At 42.8% G+C, this 23226-nt stretch overlaps 1 protein-coding gene across 1 annotated transcript in view; it reads left to right on the top strand.

Moving 5' to 3' along the window:
- The window catches only part of LOC109921388 (sialic acid-binding Ig-like lectin 10), a 34928-nt gene that overhangs the window by 4204 nt on the left and 7498 nt on the right, over window positions 1-23226 (top strand). The window contains exons 4-7 of the mRNA XM_048620564.1: window positions 15029-15322; window positions 16305-16586; window positions 21095-21376; window positions 22852-23133. Coding sequence (XP_048476521.1) covers window positions 15029-15322; window positions 16305-16586; window positions 21095-21376; window positions 22852-23133 — 1140 coding nt within the window. The remainder of the gene's footprint in view (window positions 1-15028; window positions 15323-16304; window positions 16587-21094; window positions 21377-22851; window positions 23134-23226) is intronic.

Genomic DNA, 23226 nt, shown 5'->3' with positions numbered 1-23226 from the left:
CATGACTCGATTATCACTCTCCTCCTCAAGCTGTATCATTGGTCCTAAATCAAAGTCAGTTTTTGATTTCATCACCATATTGCTACACTTCCATTCATGACTTTCATCGGCTTTCTGGAATGTCAATCAAAAATTACTTGGTTGTTGTCATCAGACTGTGTGGTTTAAATAAAGTGAAAAACTGTTTCCCAACTAAAATACATTCTGTAATTAAACAATGCCCTCTTAAACCCACACAAAAAAACATTCACATGATAAACAGCATCCAATTTGACAGAGATGATCTGACTTTAAAAGCCAAAGGGGGATACAAAACACCCACAGGCTAAGCATCCATACTCAAAGGATAAAGTGTGTTTTATATTGATGATATTGAAATACTGTCCACCTTAGATTGATAGAATATCTTCAGACAAATGGAAAAGTCAGTTAGAGTTAGGTCTTTGACGAGAAATGAGAGTCCATCTTTCAGAGTTGATGAAATACTGATATCAGAAACTTTCTCAGGTTCCCACTGAGAGAGGGATCTGTACAGGTTCTCCTGCTATAAAGTATCTTCTTAACTTTTCATGAGAAAGGGACTTGCCCTTTGCATACTTTGAGATCAGTTCTCGAAGTGATACATGCAGATGTCCTGGAAAGGTAGGAAACAACTCCAGAATAGTGTTGCTAAACACCATCCGCACAGATATCCCATCTGTCCCAAACCATATTTGTCCAGCAATTCAAGCCACGAACCTTCCCAGGAATCTCTCTTAAAATAATTACTTCTCTCCTTTCCAAATTTTCTTGACACTAATGATCAGGTGAGTCAAAGCTCACATTACTGCTGAGCAATTCCCAAAAGTCACATAGCCTGTCAAACTTGGTAAATATTATCTGTGCTGGGCATATAAATAACTGTTTATGCAGTTAAATGAGCAAACCCCACTGAAGCAGTTTGAAATTTTGATTGTTAGATTTGTCTAAAAAGATCAATGGATTATGATCAGTGAATATGAGTGTTTCTTTAGAACATAGAACGTAGAAGTACAGCACAGTACAGGCCCTTTAGCCCACAATGTTGTGCCGAACTTTTACCCGAAAACTAAGGTCTATCTGACCTCCACCGCTACCTTGTACTATCATCCATATGCCTATCTAATAGCCGCTTAAATGCCCCGAATGAGGCCGACTCCACTACCCTCTTCGGCAATGCATTCCACGCCCCTACCACTGTCTGAGTAAAGAACCTACCTCTGACGTCTCCCCGATATCTACCTCCTTTCACTTTAAAACTATGTCCCCTCGTAAAAGCTACCTCCACCTGAGGAAAAAGTCTCTGGCTGTCTACTCTATCTAAACCTCTGATCATTTTGTACACCTCTGTCAAGTCACCTCTCATCCTTTGTCATTCTAAAGAGAAAAGCCCTAGCGCTTTCAACCTTTCCTTGTAAGACCTTCCCTCCATTCCAGGCAACATCCTGGTAAATCTCCTCTGCACCTTTTCAACGCTTCCACATCTTTCCTGTAACGAGGTGAACAAAACTGGACACAATACTCCACATGTGGCCGAACCACGTTTTTGTAGAGCTGGAGCATGACTTCACAGCTCTTGAACTCAATCCCTCTATTAATGAAAGCTAACACATCATACGCCTTCTTAACAACTCTATCCACCTGGGTGGCAGCTTTCAGGGAACCGTGAACATGAACCCCAAGATCTTTCTGCTCCTCCACACTGCCAAGAATCTTTCTGTTAACCCTTCTGCTTTCAAGTTTGTCCTTCCAAAATGAATCACCTCACACTTTTCAGGGTTAAACTCCATCTGCCACTTCTCAGCCCAGCTCTGCATCCTATCAATGTCCCTTTGTGACCTAGAACAGCCCTCCGCACTGTCCACAATGAGACCCACCTTCATATCGTCTGCGAACTTGCTAATCCACCCTTCCGCTCCTTCAGCCAAATCATTTACAAAAATCACAAATAGAAGAGGACCCAGAACAGATCCTTGTGGTACACCACTCGTAACCGAGCACCATGTTGAATATTTTCCGTCCACTACCACCCTTTGTCTTCTTAGGGTCAGCCAATTCTGAATCCAATCTGCCACATTTCCCCCTGTCCCATGCCTCCTTACCTTCTGCATGAGCCTACCATGGGGAACCTTATCAAACGCCTTACTTAAATCCATGTATACCACATCCACTGCTCCACCTTCATCCACGAGTTTGGTCACCTTTCAAAGAATTCAGTAAGGTTTGTGAGACATGAGCTACCCCTCACAAATCCATGCTGACTATCACGGATCAAACTGTGCCTTTCCAAGTGATCATAAATCCTGTCTTTCAGAGCCCTTTCCAATAATTTGCCCACGACTGATGTAGGACTAACTGGTCTGTAATTTCTGGGGTTATCCCTGTTCCCTTTTTTGAACAAGGGAATGACGTTTGCCTCTTTCCAAACTTCCAGCACTATACCCGTGGACAGTGAGGACGAAAAGATCATCGCCAAAGGCCCTGCGATCTTGTCCCTCGCTTCCCATAGAATCCTTGGATAAATCCCATCAGGCCCGGGCCACTTATCTATCTTCAACTTCCTCAGAATTCCCAGCACATCTTCTTTCCTAACATCAACCTCCTCTAGCCTACCTGCCTGTTTCACAACATCCTCCTCTACAACTAGGTCCCTCTCAGTTGTGAATACTGAAGAAAAGTATTCATTAAGGACCGCTCCTATCTCTTTAGGCTCTGTGCACAAATTCCCTTTACAATCCTTGATCAGCCCTACCCTTTCTCTGGTCATTCTCTCGTTCTGCACATCGGTGTAAAAAGCCTTGGAGTTTTCCTTGATCCTATCCACCAAGGTTTTCTCATGCCCCCTTAAAGCTCTCCTAAGCCCTTTCTTCAGCTCCTTCTTCCTTTCAGCTCCTAACTTGTATCCCTCTCGAGCCTTTTCCGTTCCTCTTTTCCTAAACCTTACATAAGCCTCCTTCTTCCTCTTAACCAGTCGTTCGACCTCTCTCGAGAACCATGGCTCCCTCACTCGACCGCATCTTCTCTGCCTGCCAGGGACAAACATATCGATCACATGCAGTATGCATTCCTTAAACAATCTCCACATTTCTTGGTGGTCTTCCTTGACAGCATCAGTTCCCAATTTATGTTACCCAGTTCTTGCCTAACTGAATCGTAATTACCCTTCCCCCAATTATAAACTTTATCCTGCCGTATGTACCTTATCCATGACTATCGTGAAAGAAACAGAGTTATGATCACTACTGCCAAAATGCTCTCCTACCAACAGGTCTAACACTTGGCCCGGTTCATTGCCAAGCACCAAATCCAAAGTGGCCTCTCCTCCTGTTGGTCTATCTACATACTGTGTCAGGAATCCTTCCTGAACGCACTGCAGAAAATCTGCTTCATCTAAACTATTACAAATAAAATGTTTCCAATCAATATTTGGAAAGTTGAAGTCACCCATGACTACAACCCTGTAACTTCTGCACCTTTCCAGTATCTGCCTCCCAATCCGCTCCTCTATTTCTCTGCAACTATTAGGGGGTCTGTAAAAAACCCCCAACAAAGTGACTGCTCCTTTCTTGTTCCTGACCTCAACCCAAACTGACTCTGTAGACATATCATTCTTGAACTGCCTTTCAGTAGCTGCTATATTCACCCTGACTAGCAATGCCACTCCCCCACCTCTTTTTCCATCCTCCCTATTTCTTTTAATGATCTAAATCCTGGAACTTCCAACATCCATTCCTCTCCCTGAGTTACCCAAGTTTCTGTAATGGCCTCAACATCATAGTTCCAAGTACCGACCCCTGCTCTAAATTCATCCGCTTTATTTCTGATACTTCTTGCATTGAAGTATACACACCTCAAACCATCTCCGCAATTATGCTCCATCAACCGTATTTCTTTATAAACCACCTCACTCTCTGTTGTAAGGTAACAAGGTGTAGAGCTGGATGAACACAGCAGGCCAAGCAGCACCAGAGGAGCAGGAAGGCTGACATTTCGGGCTGACGTTTTTCTGAAGAAGGATCTAGGCCCGAAACGTCAGCCTTCCTGCTCCTCTGATGCTCCTTGGCCTGTTGTGTTCATCCAGCTCTACATCTTGTTATCTCAGGTTCTCCAGAATCTGCAGTTCCTACTCACTCCTGTTGTGTCTGTTGGAAGTGCGAATACCTCATCCTCTGAATTATAAATCCGGATCCCCACCCCTTGCTAATCTAGTTTAAACCATCTCATAAAGCACGAACAAACCTCCCTCCCAGGATATTTGTGCCCTTCCGGTTCAGGTGCAACCCATCCTTACTGTACAGGTCCCACCTTCTCCAGAATGTGCTCCAATTATCCACATAATGGAAGCCCTCCCTCCTACACCAGCCCTGTAGCCACGTGTTTAGCTGCACTCTCTCCCTAATTCTTACCTCGTTATCACGTGGCACTGGTAATAATCCAGAGATAACTACCCTGTTTATCCTGGACTTCAGCTTCCAACCTAACTCCCTGTACTCGTTTTTCACATTCTCTGTCCTTTTTCTACCTATGTCATTGGTACCGATGTGTACCATGAGTGCTGGTTGCTCACCCTCCCCCTTAAGGATCTTGAAGACACGATCCGAGACATCACGGACCCTGGCACCCTGGAGGCAACATACCATCCGTTCATCTCGTTCACGTCCACAGAACTGCCTGTCTGTGCCTCTTACTACTGAATCCCCCACTACAATTGCTCTCCTATTTGCCCCCCTTCCCTTCTTTGCCACAGGGTCAGGCTCAGTGCCAGAGACCTGTCCACTATGGCCTTCCCCTGATAGGTCGTCCCCCCCCAACAGCATCCAAAATGGTATACTTATTATTGAGGGGAACGGCCACAGGGAATCTCTGTACTGTCTGCCTGTTCCCTTTCCCCTTCCTGACAGTCACCCAGCTCCCTTTTTCCTGTACCTTGGGTGTGACCACCTCCCTGTAACTCCTCTCTATCATCCCCTCAGCCTCCCAAATGATCCGGAGTTCATCCAGCTCCAGCTCCAGTTCCCTAACACGGTTTTTGAGGAGCTGGAGTTGGGTGCACTTCTCGCAGGTGAAGTCAGAGGGGACACCAGCAGTGACCCTTACCTCCCACATCCTGCAAGAGGAGCATGCAACTGCCCTAGCTTCCATTCCCTCTACTCGAGATTTCCAGAAGAAGAATAAAAAACAGCCTTACCTTACCGAACCTCTTTTTTGGTTAGAGGAGGAGGACAGGTGGGAGAGTCTACACGTGTAGTGTTTTGGGTTCAGCCAATGCCTGAATTTATCTGTTTTTTCCTGGCTCGCGTTCCCTCCACACACCCGCCGCTGAAAACAAGAGGGCGACTTGCTGCACGAGGTAAGTTTTTATACTTTGTGGTAATGATGGACATAAACTTTGACATGTTTAACAGCCAGTAACAAGACAGGATTTTCTTTTTCTACTTTTCTGAAAAATGTGCTCTAATGGCTTTCTTACGTTCAGTTATTATTCTGCAACAAGTCCACACTCAACTGTAAGTCACAAGCACCATTCCCCAGTACAAATAATGGTCACCTTAAAGGGGCTGGAGGTCAGGCCTATGAAGGAGCACCAATTCTGGAGGCTAGGCTGCTTCTGGAAAAAAGTCTAAGGATGACACCACAGGGGAGACATCAGCGAATTGTTTGTTGATAAGCTGTTTGTTGATTAGGGTCTGTGTTTCAACACCAGTTCATTCTAAAAAATGTAAATTTGTAAACAAGGTTTGGCAAGGTAGAATTGCATACACAAATGAGAAAGATAATATTGAAAAATAGACCACAAATTCCTACTTTCCACTAATCATCTGTAATTAGTTAATCGTACAACAATAAGCTTAATGTAAGTGAAAGTAACAAAAGTTAAATGTATAAGATATGGAAAGATCAGCTCGGCCAAATGAATCCCTGTCCCCAGGCATACAGGGAGTCATGGACATTGCTTGTAGTCTGGAACAGCCCAAGTACAGGAATTTACAGCAGCTGCACAAGCTTGAACTCTGAGTTTCAGAGCTTGAGCAGCAGCTACAGCTACTGAGCTGTGTCTGTGAGGCAGAGAGCAATGTGGATAGCACGTTCAGGGAGGTGGTCATACCACACATTAGGGTAAGCAGGCAGAGAGGGGATGTGTGAATTCATGGCAATCCAAGAGAAACAGGCTGGTAGTGCAGGAGTTCTTAGAGGTCCCACTCACCAACTGGTTTTCCGTCTGGATGTTATGATGTTGATGGAATTCCGGAGGAATGCAGCAACACACAAGGCTGCGGTACAATGACTGACCCAGCTGTACAGGAGAGCTGAGGGAAGAGTGGAAGAGCAGCACCGAGAGGAGATTCTTTAGCTCGGGAACAGACAGACATTTCTGCAGCGGTCAATGTGACTGTAAGATAGTGTGTAGCCTCCTTGCTGCCAGGGTCACAGGACAAACCTTCTGGGTGAGTGAGAACAGCTTGAGGGTGTGTTCACACTGTGTCGAACATCATAGGTAGGAAGGGGAATGCTGTGCATTTTGCAGGTGCTGTTGGGAAAAGTTTATACTCATTGACCCGAGGGTTTGGGACTCGGAGAGAATATGAGACAGTAAAACCTGTGTACATAAATACTAGGAAAGGCAGGTGGCTCTAAAATATAAATTACTTATTGAATAAGTGAAGTCAGATTGAGGGAGAATGTTTTGAATTGTGAAGCACGGTTACATTGGATGTATGTGAATGCACGGAGTATGGTTTATAAAACCAGGGAGTTACAGACATGGTTTGCCATGTGGGATCATGATGTTCCGGCAATAATGGACACCTTGTCCAAGGAAAGGTATATCTAAGGATTAGATGTCACTGGTTACAAAGTTTTCAGCAAAAATAGAAAGGAAATCAAAAGGAGGCGAAGCGGTGACACATTTGGCTGAGGAGAGCACTGCAGGACTGGAGAAAGAGGAGCTTTCAGCGGACTCAATGACAGAATCACTTCGACTGGAGCTCAGAAATAAGAAAGATGTAATTTTGTCACTCCATGTAATAAACAGACCATCGGCTACTGGGAAGGATATAGAGGAATAAAATTCTGAGGCAATTATGGAGAGTTAGAAACGGCATACAGTATTTATAAAGGGGGACTTTAATTATCGACAAGTAGACTGTGCTCACGGCAGTGAAAACAGACACTGAGGGACAAGTGCTCCTAGATTGTTTTCAGGACAACTCCCTACAGCAGTATGTGTCCAGCCCAACAAGCAAGGGGTCACTGCTGGACCTGCTTCTTGGGAATGAGGTGACCAAGGAGGCAGAGTGACATTGAGGGAGCATTTAAGGGACAGTGATCATTTTATCATCAGGTTTAGGATGGAAGTGTATCAATGACATAGATGAGTCAAGAGGGAGCGCAGGCTTCAATGGGACCGTAATGATGTTGTTACTTTAAAAAGGTTGCTTTGTCCAAGATTATTTTTTGAAGAGAGCTTGTAAAGGCAGAGATGCCGAAGTGGCTACACAAGACGTCTTAAATCAATAACTAAGTATTTAAGTGAATACTTTATGAAGCCTTCAGGTTTGTTTTTAAAACAGTTGTAACAATGGAAGGGGAGTGGTTAATTCTCACAGATCAGGCTTTCTAGTTTTTTTTAGCTATCGCAGTCAAAAGCTGTTTGGGTCTCAGAAGAGTTGGAGCTTCAGTAAAATGATTCCTAGTTGCCACGTTCTCTGAAATCTCTCCTGATGTTGTTTCCTGGATGGGAGAATTACATGTAATAATCTGTGTCTGACTTTACCTTTCTGCCAAGGGGTGTATTGATGGGATGTTACCATATTAGAAAATTTAATTCGAAATGGGTACTGTGTCTATTATTCAGTTAAGTTTTCCAAGAGATAAATTATTCTAAATTCCTCTTTCTTTTGTTCATATTTTAACTATAGCCTTTAAATAAGTTGTTTTCTGCTTAAAATTGAGTAGCTGGTCCAGTCACATCACATTTGAAACTCACAATTCACATTTTCCTTTAAAATCAGAAAAAGTTAGGGTCTAGGTTACCTTCTTAAAATATTTTGAGGGGTTCTTGTCTGGTCTATAACAAATTGGTAGTTCTTGTCGGGAAAACATTTTATAATTCCAATTTTGGGTTTCAGATTGTTGGATTTAAAGGTGGTGAGTGGTAAGTGTTAGTGTCTTTTGTTTTGGGTGTTGAATTTGATTGGTTTAAATAGGACATGCCCTGTGCAGCAGTGTCTCTTCCGGTCACTGAGAGTTTTCTGCAGGTGGAAGATGTGACTTTGGGAGTTTTACAAAATGTGAGCAAGGCAAAGCTGTTGGAATTGGCTAACAAGCTAGAGTTGGAGTTGCCTTTGTCTGTGGGAAAAGGGGAGGTAATTACAGCAGTAGCTCGACATTTAAATTTGCTGGAAATCCCATCAGCATTTTTGAAAATGTCTAGATTTCAATTGTAGATGAAGCAGCTTGAACATGAAAAAGAAAGGAAACAGTTTGAATTACTATTTAAAGAAGAGGAAAAAGAAAAGGAGAGGAAGGCTCTAGCAGCATAAAAGGGAGAAATAGAGAGAAGTAAAGCTGAAAGAGAGAGAGTTTGAAATTCAGAAGTTGGCAATTAGAGAGGAAAGTTGACTTAAAAGAGCAGAGGTGAAGGAAGAAGGAGGCTTAGCTAAGGGGATAGTGATGACGAGCAAACCCATCATAACAAAGGCCTGGTGGGGGTCCATTTAAATATATCCAAGCATTGCCTAAATTTGACGATAAGAATGGAGAAGCCTTTCTCATTTCATTTGTGAAAGTGGCTAAATAAATGAAGTGGCTGGTGACCCTGTGGGTTTTGCTGATCCAAACAAAGGCGATTAATAGAGCTAGTGAGGTATTTGCATCATTATCAGAGAAGGTATCTGGGGAGTATGAGGAGGTTAAGAAACCATCTCAAGTCCATATGAGCTAGTGCCAGAAGCCTACCGACAATGTTTCAGAAATCTAAGGAGGGATCTGGTCAAACCCACATTGAGTGTGAAAGGATCAAACAAAGTAATTTCATAAGTAGATAAGAGTATTGAAAATAGATCAAGCATATGGTGCTCTGAGAGATACGATTATTTTGGAGGAGTTCAAAAATTCACTTCCTGAAGTAGTGAAAACTCATGTGAAAAAACAGAGAGTTAAAACAGCAAGATTAGCAGCTGAAATGGCTGATGATTATGAATTAGTTCACAAATCAATGTTTGGCTTCTGACATCAATTACAATCTGTGAGGAATAGAAATTGAGTGAAAGAGATATCGTCAGATGGTAAGAGAAAAGTAGATCTCATTGAAGATGATAAAGATAGTTTACCACAGAGTAAAAAGGAAACCCATGAAGGGAAAGAGATGTTAAAAAGCTCAGGTGTTTTCACTGTAACAAAGTAGGCCACATGAAGTCATAGTGTTGGTGATTTGGAAAAAGCACTGGGAAGACAGATGTAAGAAAGCAGGATAAGCCAGTGAGATTTGTTGAAGTGGTAAAGGAAAGCACAGTGGAGGCTGAAAAGCTGCACCAGAATGTACAAGCTGGTCAGGGGTTGGTTGAGAAGAAAGTGCTAGATTTTCTTAACCCATTTATTTGCAAGGGTAAGGTTTGCTCGCATCCAGGAGGAGCAGGTAAAGAAATTACAATTTTAAGAGATACAGGAGCCTGTCAATCTTTAATGTTGAGAGATGAGGAGATACATCATTCAGAAGGACTATTGCTAGAAAAAGTGTTAATATGTGGAATTCATAGTGAGATGAGAAGTGCTCCATTATGTAAAGTGAGGTTGGAGTATCCGGTGAAAAGTAGAGAATTGGTGGTTGGAGTACTGGAGGAATTCTTAGCTCCGGGAATACAATATGTCCTTGGTAGCAGTTTCACTGGATCACAGGGAGGAGTGCTGCCGTTGTGGCTGAAAAGCCAGTGGAAAATCAGAGAAATTAACCAAGTTACAACAGCAAGATGAAAAAACTGAAGCAATTGTGTGAAAAGGCATACACAGATGAAGAATCTGAGGGTATTCCAGAAGGTTACTGCCTCAAATATGATGTCTTGATGAGAAAATGGAGACCATCACATATTCAAGCGAATGAGAAATGGGTAGAAGTTCATCAAGTTGTACTGTCAGTGTGTTACAGAAAGGGGGTGTTGCAAGAAGCACATGAATTACCAGCAGGAAGTCATTCAGGAGGAAGGAAAACTCAAGACAAAATACAAAAACATTTTTACTGGCCTGGATTGCATAAAGATATTGTTGAATTTTACCAGACATATCATTCGTGTCCGGAAATTGGAAAACCACTGGTGTTGTTAATCTGTAATACTCAAGTAGATAGCAGGAACTGCAGATGCTGGAGAATCTGAGATAACAAGGTGTAGAGCTGGAGGATCTAAGCCCAAAACGTCAGCCTTCCTGCTCCTCTGATGCTGCTTGGCCTGCTGTGTTTATCCAGCTCTACACCTTGTTATCTGTAATTCTCATTCCTGCTTTTGAGGAACCTTTTACAAGGGTCTTAATTGTTTGTGTTGGATCCCTACCTAAAACAAAAAAAGGGGCAAACATTATTTGTTGACCATAATGGATGTGTCAATTTTTTTCACTAGATTTGGACTACTCACAGAGATACAATCAGATCAGGGGTCACATTTGACATCAGAGTTATTCAGGGAAGTTATGAATAGCTTTGGAATAAAACAATCCAAATCCAGTGCGTACCATTCAGAATTGCAGCGAATGTTAGAATGGTGGTATCTAACTTTAAAGACCATGTTGAGGGCTTATTGTCAAGTCTATCCAGAACATTGGGATAAAGGAATTCCATTTGTAGTTTTTGCAATTAGGTGTGCACCAAATGAATCTACCACATTCAGTCCATTTGAATTAGTTTTTGGGCATGAGGTGAAAGGACCACTAAAAGCAATTAAGGAGAAATTGGTGAATCAGAGTTCAGAGACCACATTTTTGGACTATGTGTCAAATTTTCAGGATTTTAAACTGAGCAGGTGAGTTGGCTGGACAGAGTTTGAAAGTACACGGAACATGATGAAACAGGAAGCAGAGAAGAAATCAAATATTCACAACTTTGCTAATGGAGATAAAGTGTTAGTGTTACTTGCATTGATAGGCAAATCTCTCAAAGCAATCTCTCAAAGGAGATTGAGTGAGGTGAACTATTTGATAAGAACTCCAGATAGAAAGAAATCTCACAAGAGGGTGTCATGTGAATATGCTCCAAAGGTATCTTGATAGGGAAAGAAAACAAAAGGAGAATGTGTTACTGTTTATCACACAGAGTGAGGAACCAAGTTCAAAGAATTCGGAATTGGACATTCCTCAAATTTAATTGGAAAATGAGGATGTTCTCAAAAATTGGGACAAATTATTAAGTTACTTTCCAGAGGAAAATTGAAATGACCTGAAAGAGTTATTGCTATCGCATTGGGAGATATGTGGGAATAAGCTGGAAAGTGCTAATTTAGTTATGCATGATGTAGGTTTAGGAAATGCTGTTCCAAATAAGCAGCATCCTTATGGACTTAACCCTCTAAAATTGGCACAGATCAAACCAGATTGGACGAATGCTCAAAAACAACAGGATCAAAGTGAGTTGCAACAACTGGAGTTCACTCATGGCAAAACCAGATGGTGCCCAATGATTATGTGTGGACTGTTGCAAATTCAGTGCAGTTACAAAGTCTGATTCACAGCCCATTTCACATTTGGAAGACTTTATTGAGAAGGTAGGACAAGCAACTTGTATTTCTAAGTTGGACTTAGACAGAGGATACTGGTAGGTACCTTCATCCGAAAGAGCGAAGATAATTTCAGCTTTCATAACACTAAATGGACTATACCAAATTAAAATCATGCCATTTGGTATGAAAAATGCACCAGCCACATTTCAAAGACAAACGAATAAAGTTATTTCTGGATTATTGAATTGTGTGATCTACATCAACGACTTCGTGATTTTTAGCGACACATGGAAGGAACATTTGCAGCATTTATCGGAATTATTTGATCGACTTTGGGAGGCAGGCTCAGTGATAAACCTGGCCAAGAGTGAATTCACAAAAGCCCAAGTCACGTTCCGAGGCCATGTTATCGGACATGGACAGATGGCCCCAAGGAATGTGAAAACAAAGGTTATTGGGAAGTTTGCAATGCCATCCATGAAAAGAGTAACACTGTAATTCCTGAAATTGAGTGGGTTTTATTGGAATTCATCCCCAATTTTAGCAGTGTGGTTACTCCACTGACTGACTCATTGAAGAAGTACAGAAAACTACGGAGGACAATGGACTGTCAGAAGGCATTTGACAGCCTGAAGGCTGTTAACCACTGCCCCAGTATTAGCCACACCTAATTACTCAAAGCTATTCAAGGTGGCTATTGAATTGAGTGATGCGGCTATCGGTGCTGTACTCTTACAAAAAGACAACAAGAAGATAGAAAAACCTATCAGTATTTGTCCAGAAAATTAAATGCTTATCAACAGAAATATTCCGAGATTGAGAAGGAAACCTCGAGCTTGGTGTTGGCGTTAAAACATTTCAACATTTATATTGCCAGTAATGTGCCTGAGGCAATTGTATATACTGACTGTAACCTATTAAAGGTTTTGGAGAAATTTGACAAAAATTCCAGACTGTTTAGATGGAGCTTATTATTGCAAACATTCAATTTGAAAATTATACATGTGGCAGGATAAGAAAATGTAATTGCTGACTGCTGTCATGACTTGGATGAAGAAAGATGGAGGTGCTCGTTGGTGGGAGTAAATGGATTGAAATAGAATGTAGTAGTGAATGTTTGCATGCTTAGAGTCCATATAGTGTATATGTATTTTAGCGTATTAATAGAGTAATACAAAGGATTTTAAAATGAAGCCATGTTGTATATTGATGGTTCATTGTTTTAAGGTGGGGGGAGGAAGTATGATGATGCTGTCAGCTTAAAAAGGTTATTTTATCCTATGTTATTTTTGAAGAGAAATTGTAAAGGGAGAGGTAAGAAAGTGACTACTCAAAATGGCTTCAGTCAATACTTTAAGAGGCCTTGAGGTTTTTATGAAAAATGTTGTAACAATGGAAAGGAAGTGGCCAATTCTCAGATCAAGCTTTCTAGTTTTTTTAGCTGTCGCAGTCAGAAATTGTTTGGGTCCCAGAAGAGTTAGAGCTTCAGTAAAATTATTCCGAATTGCTACATTCTCTGAAATCTCTCTTGATGTTGTTTCTTCCTGGATTGGAGAATTGCATGTCATAATCTGTGTCTGAATTTACCTTTTTGCCAAGGGGTGTGTTCATGGGATGTTGCCACATTGGAGGAATTAATTAGCAATAATTACTGTATCTATTATTTGGTTGAGTTTTCCAATTGTGAAGTTATTCTAAATTCTTCATTCTTTTGTTTGTATTTTAACTACAGTGTTTAATAAATTGTGTTCTGATTAAAATTGAGTAGTTTGACCAGTCGCATCACATCTGGAACATGCACCTCACATCTACGTTTAAAATCAGAAAAAGTTAGCGCCTAGGCTACGTTCTTAAAACGTTTTGAGGGAGTCTGGTCTGGTCCCTAACAAGGACAAGGACACTGCAAGGCTGTGACCCTGACTGGATCTAGAGACTAACAGGAGGAACATGAGCTGAACAATGGGCTCCCTTTAAACAGGAGATGGCTCGACCTGAGTAAAAGAATATTCCCTCAAGAGGGAAAGGAAGACAAATCCTGATCTCTCTGAAAGACAAAGGAGATCAAAATTAAGTTAAAGAAAAACAAGTGTTTTGTCCAGGTGAAACTCAACATGTCTGGCAGGATGCATAGTGAGAAAGCAGATTAATATTTTGAGTTTTGTAACCCTTCTTCACAACCAGTTCATTTTCAAAATTTGAAAATGGGATAATACTTGTGAGAATTGAAAGGAGAACAGCGTAGCAATTGAAAAGGACATTGAAAGGGTGATGGAGTGGGTGCAAAGGTAGCAGATTCATTTCAACACAGAGAGGATGAGGTGAAATACACTTGGTACAAAGAACACAAAACAAAAACTGAAGGAAAAGTGAAGAACAAGCATAATTATCAAAAGACTGAGCAGGAGCAAAGAGACCAGAGTGTTTATGTGCATAAGATATTAAAGGTGACAGGACAGGTAGAGAGAGCTGTTAATAAAACATATGCTATTCTCGGCTTCATTAACAGGGCCATACAGCACAAAGGCAAGCAGGTTACGATGAAGTTATAAAGACACTGTTTACACATCAGCAGGAGTATTGTGTGTAGTTCTGAATCCCACACTGCAGGAAAGATGTGAATACAATGAGACGGTGTGGAAGTGGTTTATGAGAATGATTCCAGGGATGAGAAACTTCGGTTATGAGGACAGATTGGAAAACGTGTGGCTGCTTTCATTAGAGAGGAAAAGGCTGAGGGGAGATTTGGACAGAGCAGATAGTGAGAACTGGTCATGGTCATTAAAGAATCAAGAACTATATTTCGCAATTTTCCAATGTTTTGCAAAAGAAATGAATGCACAATGAAGAAAACCATTTTTATCACACAGTGTGTGGTTTGGTCTGGAATGCACCATCTGAAAGTGTGGTGGGGTCAGGTTCAATTGAAGCATTCATGTGGAAACTGGATGGTTACTTAAACAGAAACAGTGCACAGAGTGATGGGGAAAAAGCAGAAGTTGGTTGCACATCAAAATGCTCACACAACCAGTGCAGACAGCTTCAGTCGAATAGATCTATTTATTTAAAACCAAAGGTCCCTGAGGGAGTTGATTAGCCATTTTGGTAACTGAGAAAAGTATTTTTATTTCATGCTGTGACCCATAGAGAGGTGGTACTACATGTCGGGTGCACTCCTCCAGCCTCAGTGCTAACCCTCTGTAAACCTGGTCATCCTGGTAAACGTGCTTTCTCATGTAGGACTGAGATTTCTATTTGAGCTGATGTTCCACGTTATATTTATCTAAAAACGTCCATTCTGTGTATGTTAGATTTCACAGATAAACCCATGATATTCCCTGTGGAAATTATTGCAGGGAAGCGTGTGAACCTGAGCTGCACCTTCAACACAACATGCAATGGAACAGCTCCTGCCTTAACCTGGGACACTCCCACTGCAGTACCTGGATCAGTCTCAAACACTGTAACTCAGCATGGTGTCACTCTGACCTATACTTCTGTTCTGAGCCTGACACCATCACTCACACACCAGGGGCAAACTCTCACCTGCAGAGTGAGTTATCCAACTGTTTCATCAGAGCAGACCCTCATACTGACAGTGCAATGTAAGTATAGACATCCTTCATTCAACTTTCCATAGGCCATATTGTGCGCAGCAAGACCCCACAATTCCCAATATGCTGCACACCAGGACTCAATTGAGCAATCTCAGACTAAGACGGCAGAGACAGTTTTGACACATTAAAGATGGCAGTGTTGCATTCCCTCAGTACCGACATTCAGACTGTGAGGCCTTCTTTCTGCACTGACTCTCCAGCATGCAGCATCCCCTCAATGACTGACCATCCGTCAGTGTGGCACTCCTCAGTGCTGACTCTCTGACTGTATGGTAGTCCCTCAGTACTGACCGTCTCACAGTGCAGCACTCCCTCAGTACTGACCCTCCGGCAGCGCAACTCACCGTCAGTCTGACTTTTTCACAGTGAAGTTTTTGGGGTTGGAGGGCTTGTGCTACCGGGAGAGGCTTAGTAGGTTGGGACTATTTTTCCTGGCACATCGGAGACTGAGAGGTGACCTTACAGAGGTTTATAAAATCATGAGAGGCATGGATAGGGTGAATAGCCAAGGGCTTTTTCCCAGGGGAGGAAAGTCCAAAGCTGGTGGGCATAGGCTTACAGTGCGAGGGGAAAGATTTGAATGGGACCAAAGGGCCAACTTTTTCATGTAGAGCATGGTACATATATGGAATGGCTGCCAGAGGAAGTGGTGGAGGCTGGTATAATTACCACATTTGAATGGCATCTGGATGGGAATAGGAATAGGAAGGCTTTAGAGGAATATAAGTGTTGGCAAACAGGACTAGATGAACTGAAGATATCTGTTCAACATGGATTAGTTGGATAGAAGGGCCTATTTTCAAGTTGTACAACTATATGAGCCACTTTCTTCACACTGAACAGAAGTATCTGCCTCAGTTATGCGATTTGTGCGGAAGGAAACTTTGTTGATATCTCGCCCCTCACATTATCAAGGTCTGTCAACGTGTTTCACAGTCACTGTAATTAACTGATCATTGTTTGTTTTTAGACCCACCGCAGAATCTTTCAATTACTTCCTTTGATGGGATTAAAGATTCATCGATAAATATAATGGAGGGGAAAGCTGTGGTGATTATCTGCTCTGTTGAGAGCTTCCCAGCTTCTAACCTGATGTGGGGACATCTTAATGCCACAATGAACAGAACAAGTTCCAACAATGAGCTGTGGTTGGAGATTTTTCACATTACGTACAGGGAGACGGGAGATTATCGGTGTGTGGCAGAGAATGAGCATGGAACAGTAGAGGGCTCCATAACCATCACCGTGGAATGTGAGTGCACACAAATTTCAACATCTCTCGGATGCACACACAATACATATATACACACACACACTACCAGCTTTCATTCTGTGTTGAAGAAATGCAAGCTCCACAGTACTAAAACACGATTTAATAATCAGTGCCCTGCGTGGAGAATTGCAGATTTTTCTGTTCTTTATCATTGCATCCATTTGTACTGTGTACAACAGCAATCCGAGAATATTGAAACATTCGTGGCATTCCATTGGTTGCCACTGTCATCCATACATCGGTACAAGCTTGCTCATTGCCAAGTTCTCAATAGATCACTCAGATTAGTTCTAGGGTCCAGTTACTTTGTGTTTGAGTAAGTTTGTCAGTTAGAGCATGACAAAGAGAAAGGGAGACAGAGACAATGACAGAGAGACTGAGACTGAGAGAGAGGGAAAATTAATAGGCTGTATGCAGGACGAGATTTGTTCAAACTGCTGCTGAAAAGCCAACTGCAGGCCACTCATTCCATTGGCTTGCAGCACAGGAAGCAGTTGTTTGATCGTTCCATGCAGTTGGGACTCAGATAAGGTCCTGGGAACCAGTTGTTGCAGCTTATGTGCTGTAGTTGGGACCCAGGAGTAGTCGAGGAGTTAGGATTCAGAAAAAAAGTGTGGAAATGACTGAGGTCTCAGAATAAAGACATTAATAAGTCAGAAAGAGATTAATCAAAATTCCACTGGAATATTTCATGAGATGTGATGAGCCACAGCATCACCAAAACTAGGGTTTTGCTGCAAAATCTTTGGGATCTGACTTCACCTCATTTTTCATTTAATTCGCTCTTCAGAGTCTTTAATCACAGATGTCAGTTGCCCTTATTGAACTCATTTTAATTCTGGATGTTCAAGTATATGTGGTACATACATTGGAGAGTTGTACGTCACCTTTCTATTTTAATCTTATTTATGATTATTCAAACCTGTCGAATCTAGTGGTTTTATTCTCTTAGCAAGTATCTGACAAATCAAAAGATGTCTCCTTTCTAAAAGAAACTGACTGGTCAGCAGGCAGATGTTGACCTGGTCTGGACTGGACACATACCATGTAACTTAGTAATCCAAAGATCAAATATTATCCAATGGCTTACATGTACCTGGGGACATACTGAAGAGATGAAAGTAACTTTCTTTCTTTCGAGATGGCCAGCAGTTTCAGTGGTGAGGGAATAGAATGATGGTTGACACAGGTAACGTTCATTAGAAACGTGACATGGAAATTGACATAGAGGGAAAGTGAATGGAATTCATTTCCATTCATTTGTGGGATGTGGGTGTCGCTGGCTGGCCAGCATTCCTTGCCTATCCCTAGTTGCCCTTGAGAAGGTGGTGGTGAGCTGCCTTCTTGAACTGCTGCAGTCCTCCTACTGTGGATTGACACAACAATACTATTAGGGAGAGAATTCCATGCTTTTGACCCAGCGACAGTGAAGGAACGGTGATATATTTTCAAATCAGGATGGTGAGTGGCTTGGAGGGGAAATTGGAGGAGGTGGTGTTCCCATATGTTTGATGCCCTTGTCCTTCTAGATGGAAGTGGTCGTGGGTTTGGATAGTGCTGTCTGAGGATCTTTGGTGACTTTCTGCAGTGCATCATGCAGACAGTGCACACTGCTGCTACTGAGCGTCGGTGGTGGAGGGAGTAAATGCTTGTGGATGTAGTGCCAATCAAGCAGGCTGCTTTGTCCTGGATGGTGTCAAGCTTATTGAGTGTTGTTGGGGCTGCACTCATCCAGGCAAGTGGGGAGTATTCCATCACAATCCTGGCTTGTGCCTTGAAGATGGTGGACAGGCTTTGAGGAGTCAGGAAGTGAGTTACTCACCGCAGTATTCTTAGCTTCTGGCCTGCTCCTGTAGGCACTGTGTTAATGTGGTGAGTCCAGTTGAGTTTCTGGTCAATGGTAACCCCCAGGATGTTGATAGTGGGAAATTCAGTGATGGTAACACCATTTAATGTCAAGCAACGGCGGTTAGCTTGTCTCTTATTGGTGATGGTCATAGCCTGGCATTTGTGTGGCACAAATGTCACTTGCCACTTGTCAGCCAAGATTGTTCAGATATTGTTCCATGTGAACACGGACTGCTTCAGTATCTGAGGAGTCATGAATGGTGCTGAACATTGTGCAATCATTGGCGAACATCCCCACTTCTGACCTTATGATGGAGGGAAGGTCATTGATGGAACTGTTGAAGATGGTTGGGCCTAGGACACTACCCTGAGGAACTCCTGCAGAGATGTCCTGGAGCTGAGATGATTGACCTCCAACAAGCACTGTGTCAGATATGACTCTAACCACCAGAGAGTTTGTCCCTTGGTACCAATTGATTCCAATTTTGCGAGAGCTCCTTGATGCCACACTATGTGGAATACAGCCTTTAAATGAAGGGCTGTCACTCTCACCTCACCTCTGGAATTCAGCTCTTTGTCAATGTTTGAACCAAGGCTGTAATGAGGTCAAGAACTGAGTCCCAGGCGGAACCCAAATTGGGCGTCATTGAGCAGGTTATTTCTGAGCAGGTGCTGTTTGATAGCACTATTGGTGACACCTTCCATCACTTTACTGATGATTGAGAGTAGACTGATGGGCAGTAATTGGCCAAGTTGGATTTGTCCTGCTTTTTGCGTACAGGACATACTTCAGCAACTTTCCACATTGTCGGGTAGATACCACTGTTGTAATTGTACTGGAACAGGTTGGTTAGGGGTGCGGCAAGTTCTGGAGCAAACGTCTTCAGTACTATTGCCGGGATGTTGTCAGGGCCCATAGATTTTGCAATATCCCTTGTCTCCAACTGTTTCTTGATATCACATGGAGTGAATTGAATTGGCTGAAGACTGGTATCTGTAATGCTGGGACCACTGGAGGAGGCCGAGATGGATCATCCACTCGGCACTTCTAGCTGAAGATTGCTGCGAAGGCTTCAGCCTTATCTTTTGTACTGATGTAGTGGGCTCTTCCATCATTGGGGATGAGGCTATTTGTGGAGCCTCCTCCTCCAGTGAGTTGTTTAATTGTCCATCGCCATTCACAACTGGATGTAGAAGGACTGCAGAGCTTAGATCTGATCCGTTGGTTGTGAGCTCACGTAGCTGTGTCTATCACTTGCTGTTTTCGCTGTTTGGCGTATAAGTAGTCCTGTTTGATGGCTTCACTAGGTTGATACCTTATCTTCAGGTATGCCTGGTGCTGCTCCTAGCATGTCAGCCTGCACTTTCCATTGAACCAGGGTTGATCCCCTGGCTTGATGGTAATAGTTGAGTGGAGGATATGCTGGGCCATGAGGTTACAGATTGTGCTGGAGTACAATTCTGCTGCTGTTTGTGGCCCACAGTGCCTCATGGATGCCAAGTCTTGAGTTGCTAGATCTGTGCAAAGTCTGTCCCATTTACCACGGTGATAGTGTCACATCACACAATGGAAGTTGTTCTCAATGTGAAAGCGGGTCTTCATCTTCACAAAGACTGTGCAATGGTCACTCTTACCAATACTGTCATGGACAGATGCAACTGCAGCTGGCAGATTAGTAAGGATAAGGTCAAGTATGATTTTCTTCTTGTTGGTTCCCTGCTGCAGGCCCAGTCTAGCAGCTATGTCCTTTAGGACCCGATCAGCTCAATCAGTAGTACTGCTGCCGAGCCACTCGTGTTGGTGGACATTGAAATACCCCACCCAGAGAACATTTTGTGCCCTTGCCATCCTCAGTGCTTCCTCTAAATGTTGTTCAACATGGAGGAGTACTGATTCATCAGCTGAGGGAGGACGGTGAGTGGTAATCAGCAGGAGGTTTCCTTACACATGTTTAACTTGAAGCTGCCACCTCTGCTAGGTCTGTCCTGCCCATGGGACAGAACATATCCAGGGGTGGTGATGGTGGTGTCTGGGACATTGTCTGCAAGGTATGATTCTGTATGGATCATTTTGTCAGGCTGTTGTTTACTAGTCTGTGAGACAGCTCTCCTAATTTTGGCACTATCCCCCAGATGACAGTGATGAAGACTTTGCAAAGTAGACAGGGCTGTTTCTGCCGTTGCCTCTTCTGGTGCCTAGGTTAATGCCAGGTGATCTGTCTCATTTCTTTGAGACTTTGTAGCGATTACAACTGAGTGCCTTGCTTTCACAGGGCAGTTGAGAGTCAACGACATTGCTGTGTGTTTGGAGTCACATGTAAGCCAGACCAGGTGAGTGTGGCAGATTTCCTCCCCTGAAGGACATTAGTGAACCAGATGGGATTTTACGACAATCAGCAATGATTTCATGGTGATCAAGGACTGTAAATTCCAGACTTTTTTTTTCATTCAAATTCCACCATCGTTGTGGTGGGATTCGAACATGGGTTCCCCAGAACATCTGCTGGTTTCTGGATTAATAGTGTAGCGATAATACTATTAGGCCATTGCCTACCTGGAGGGCCATCAAACACTGTAAAATCAGTGTAGGGTCTTGCTGTGCACTGTTCTGTTACAATGTTATCTTCCTTTGTTTTTAGATGCACCACGGAATCTCTCAATTACTTCTCCTCATATAATTAAAGACTCATCAATCAATATAATTGCGGGGAATTCTGCAGTGATAATCTGCTCTGTTGAGAGCCTCCCACCTTCTGACCTAATGTGGAGACATCTGAATGTCACAATGAACAGAACAAGTTCTAACAATGAGCTGTGTTTGGAGATTCCTCACATTACATACAGGGAGACTGGAGACTATCAGTGTGTGGCAGAGAATGAACATGGAACAGTGAAGGGCTCCATCACCATCACTGTAGAATGTGAGTCTACACAGTCATCAACACCTACATTGGAAGGCAAACAATCAGAAATTGTGTTACATGTTAGTACCAATGACAAAGATAGTAAGAAGGAATGTGGTCCTGCAAGTACAAACTGGGGAGCTAGGAAGCAGTTTAAAAAAGAGCTCTTCACAGTTAGTAATCTCTGGATTGCTTCCAGTGGCACGTGCTCGTGAGTACAGAAATACAAGGTTCCTCCATTTGAATGAATGGCTGAAGAGATGGTGCTGGAGGTAGGGCTTTTGATTTCTGGGACATTGGGACCCTTTTAGGGGGTAGCAAGAGACGGGTTGCACCTGAACTGGAATGGGACCAGCATTCTTGTGGGGAGGGTTGTTTGTGCTATTAGGGAAGATTAATACTAACTTGGCAGGAAGCTGGTCTCCTGGATTATTGGTTCAGCACATTGAGATGCACAGCCAGAATTTGAGTATTGTATACAATTCTGGAATCCATATTATATGGGGGAAGTGATTGATGTGGAGAGGGTGCAGAGGCGATCTACTTGGATGTTGCCTGTGCTGGAGAATTTTTGTTGTGAAGAGTGATTGAATAGACTGGGGTTGTTTTCCTTGGAGAAAGGGAGATTGAGGGGGTATGTGACTGAGAAGTTTAAATTCACTGTGGAAATAGATGGTGTAGACATGAAGAGACTTTTTCATTTGTTGGAATGACCAGGGGTATGTTTTTAAGATAGGAGGCAGGAGGTTTAGATGGGATATGAGAAAATTTTCTTCACCCAGAGGGTTTAGGGAATCGGGAATTCACAACCTGAAAGGGTGATAGAGGCAGAAACCCTCAAAATGTTTAAGTGTTTAGATGTCCACTGGCATTATAAAGGCATACAAGGCTATCAGCTCAGAGCTAGTAAAAGGGAATAAATTGTTAGGTGCTCATTTTTGACCAGTATAGACAGGTTGGGCTGAAGGGCCCTTTTTTTATTTTGTAGATCTCTATGACTGTGACTTTGGGTCTTGCTCATATACTCACAATGGGACACACATCCCTAAAAACTAGTGCACATTTGCAAACACCTATCCTTTGGCAGTGCTGCACTGGCATGTTCAGTATTAGCAATGAGTCAATACTGAGGGCTCAGGCATGTTTGAACATTCGCATTAAAAATGGCAATGTTAATAGCATGGCACTGTCTCAGCGCTAGACCCCTGACAGTGCAGCTATCCTCCAGTGCCGGACCCCTGACAGTGCGGCACTCCCTCAGTGCCAGCCCCCAACAGTGTGCCACTCCCTCAGTACTAATGCTCCAATAGGGCAATAATTTCCGTGCTGATTCTCTGACAGACGAAAACTCCCTCAGTACTGAATTGAAGCGTCTGCTTCTGTTACATGAAGTATGAAGAAGGAAAATGCACTGCTGTTTCACCTTTCACATTGAGGGGGTCTGGAAAATGCTGCACAGTCAATGTAATTAACTAATCATTGTTTGCTTTTAGACCCACCACAGAATCTCTCAATTTCTTCCCTTGATTGGATTCAAGATTCATCAATCAATATAATTGAGGGGAAAGCTGCAGTGATAATCTGCTCTGTCAAGAGCTTCCCAGCTTCTAACCTGACATGGAGACGTTTTAATGTCACAATGAACAGAACAAGTTCCAACAATGAGCTATGGTTGAAGATTCCTCACGTTACACAAAGGGAGACTGGAACCTATCAGTGTGTGGCAGAGAATGACCATGGAGCAGTGGAGGGCTCCATAACTATCACTGTGCAATGTGAGTTTATACAGACTTCAACATTTCTCAGATGTACACGTACAAGAACACACACACACACACACACACACACACACACACACACACACACAC

This window comes from Rhincodon typus, chromosome 47 (genome assembly GCF_021869965.1).
Source record: "Rhincodon typus isolate 14 chromosome 47, sRhiTyp1.1, whole genome shotgun sequence".
Taxonomy (NCBI): Eukaryota; Metazoa; Chordata; class Chondrichthyes; order Orectolobiformes; family Rhincodontidae; genus Rhincodon; species Rhincodon typus.
This window is presented reverse-complemented; position numbering and strand designations above follow the sequence as displayed.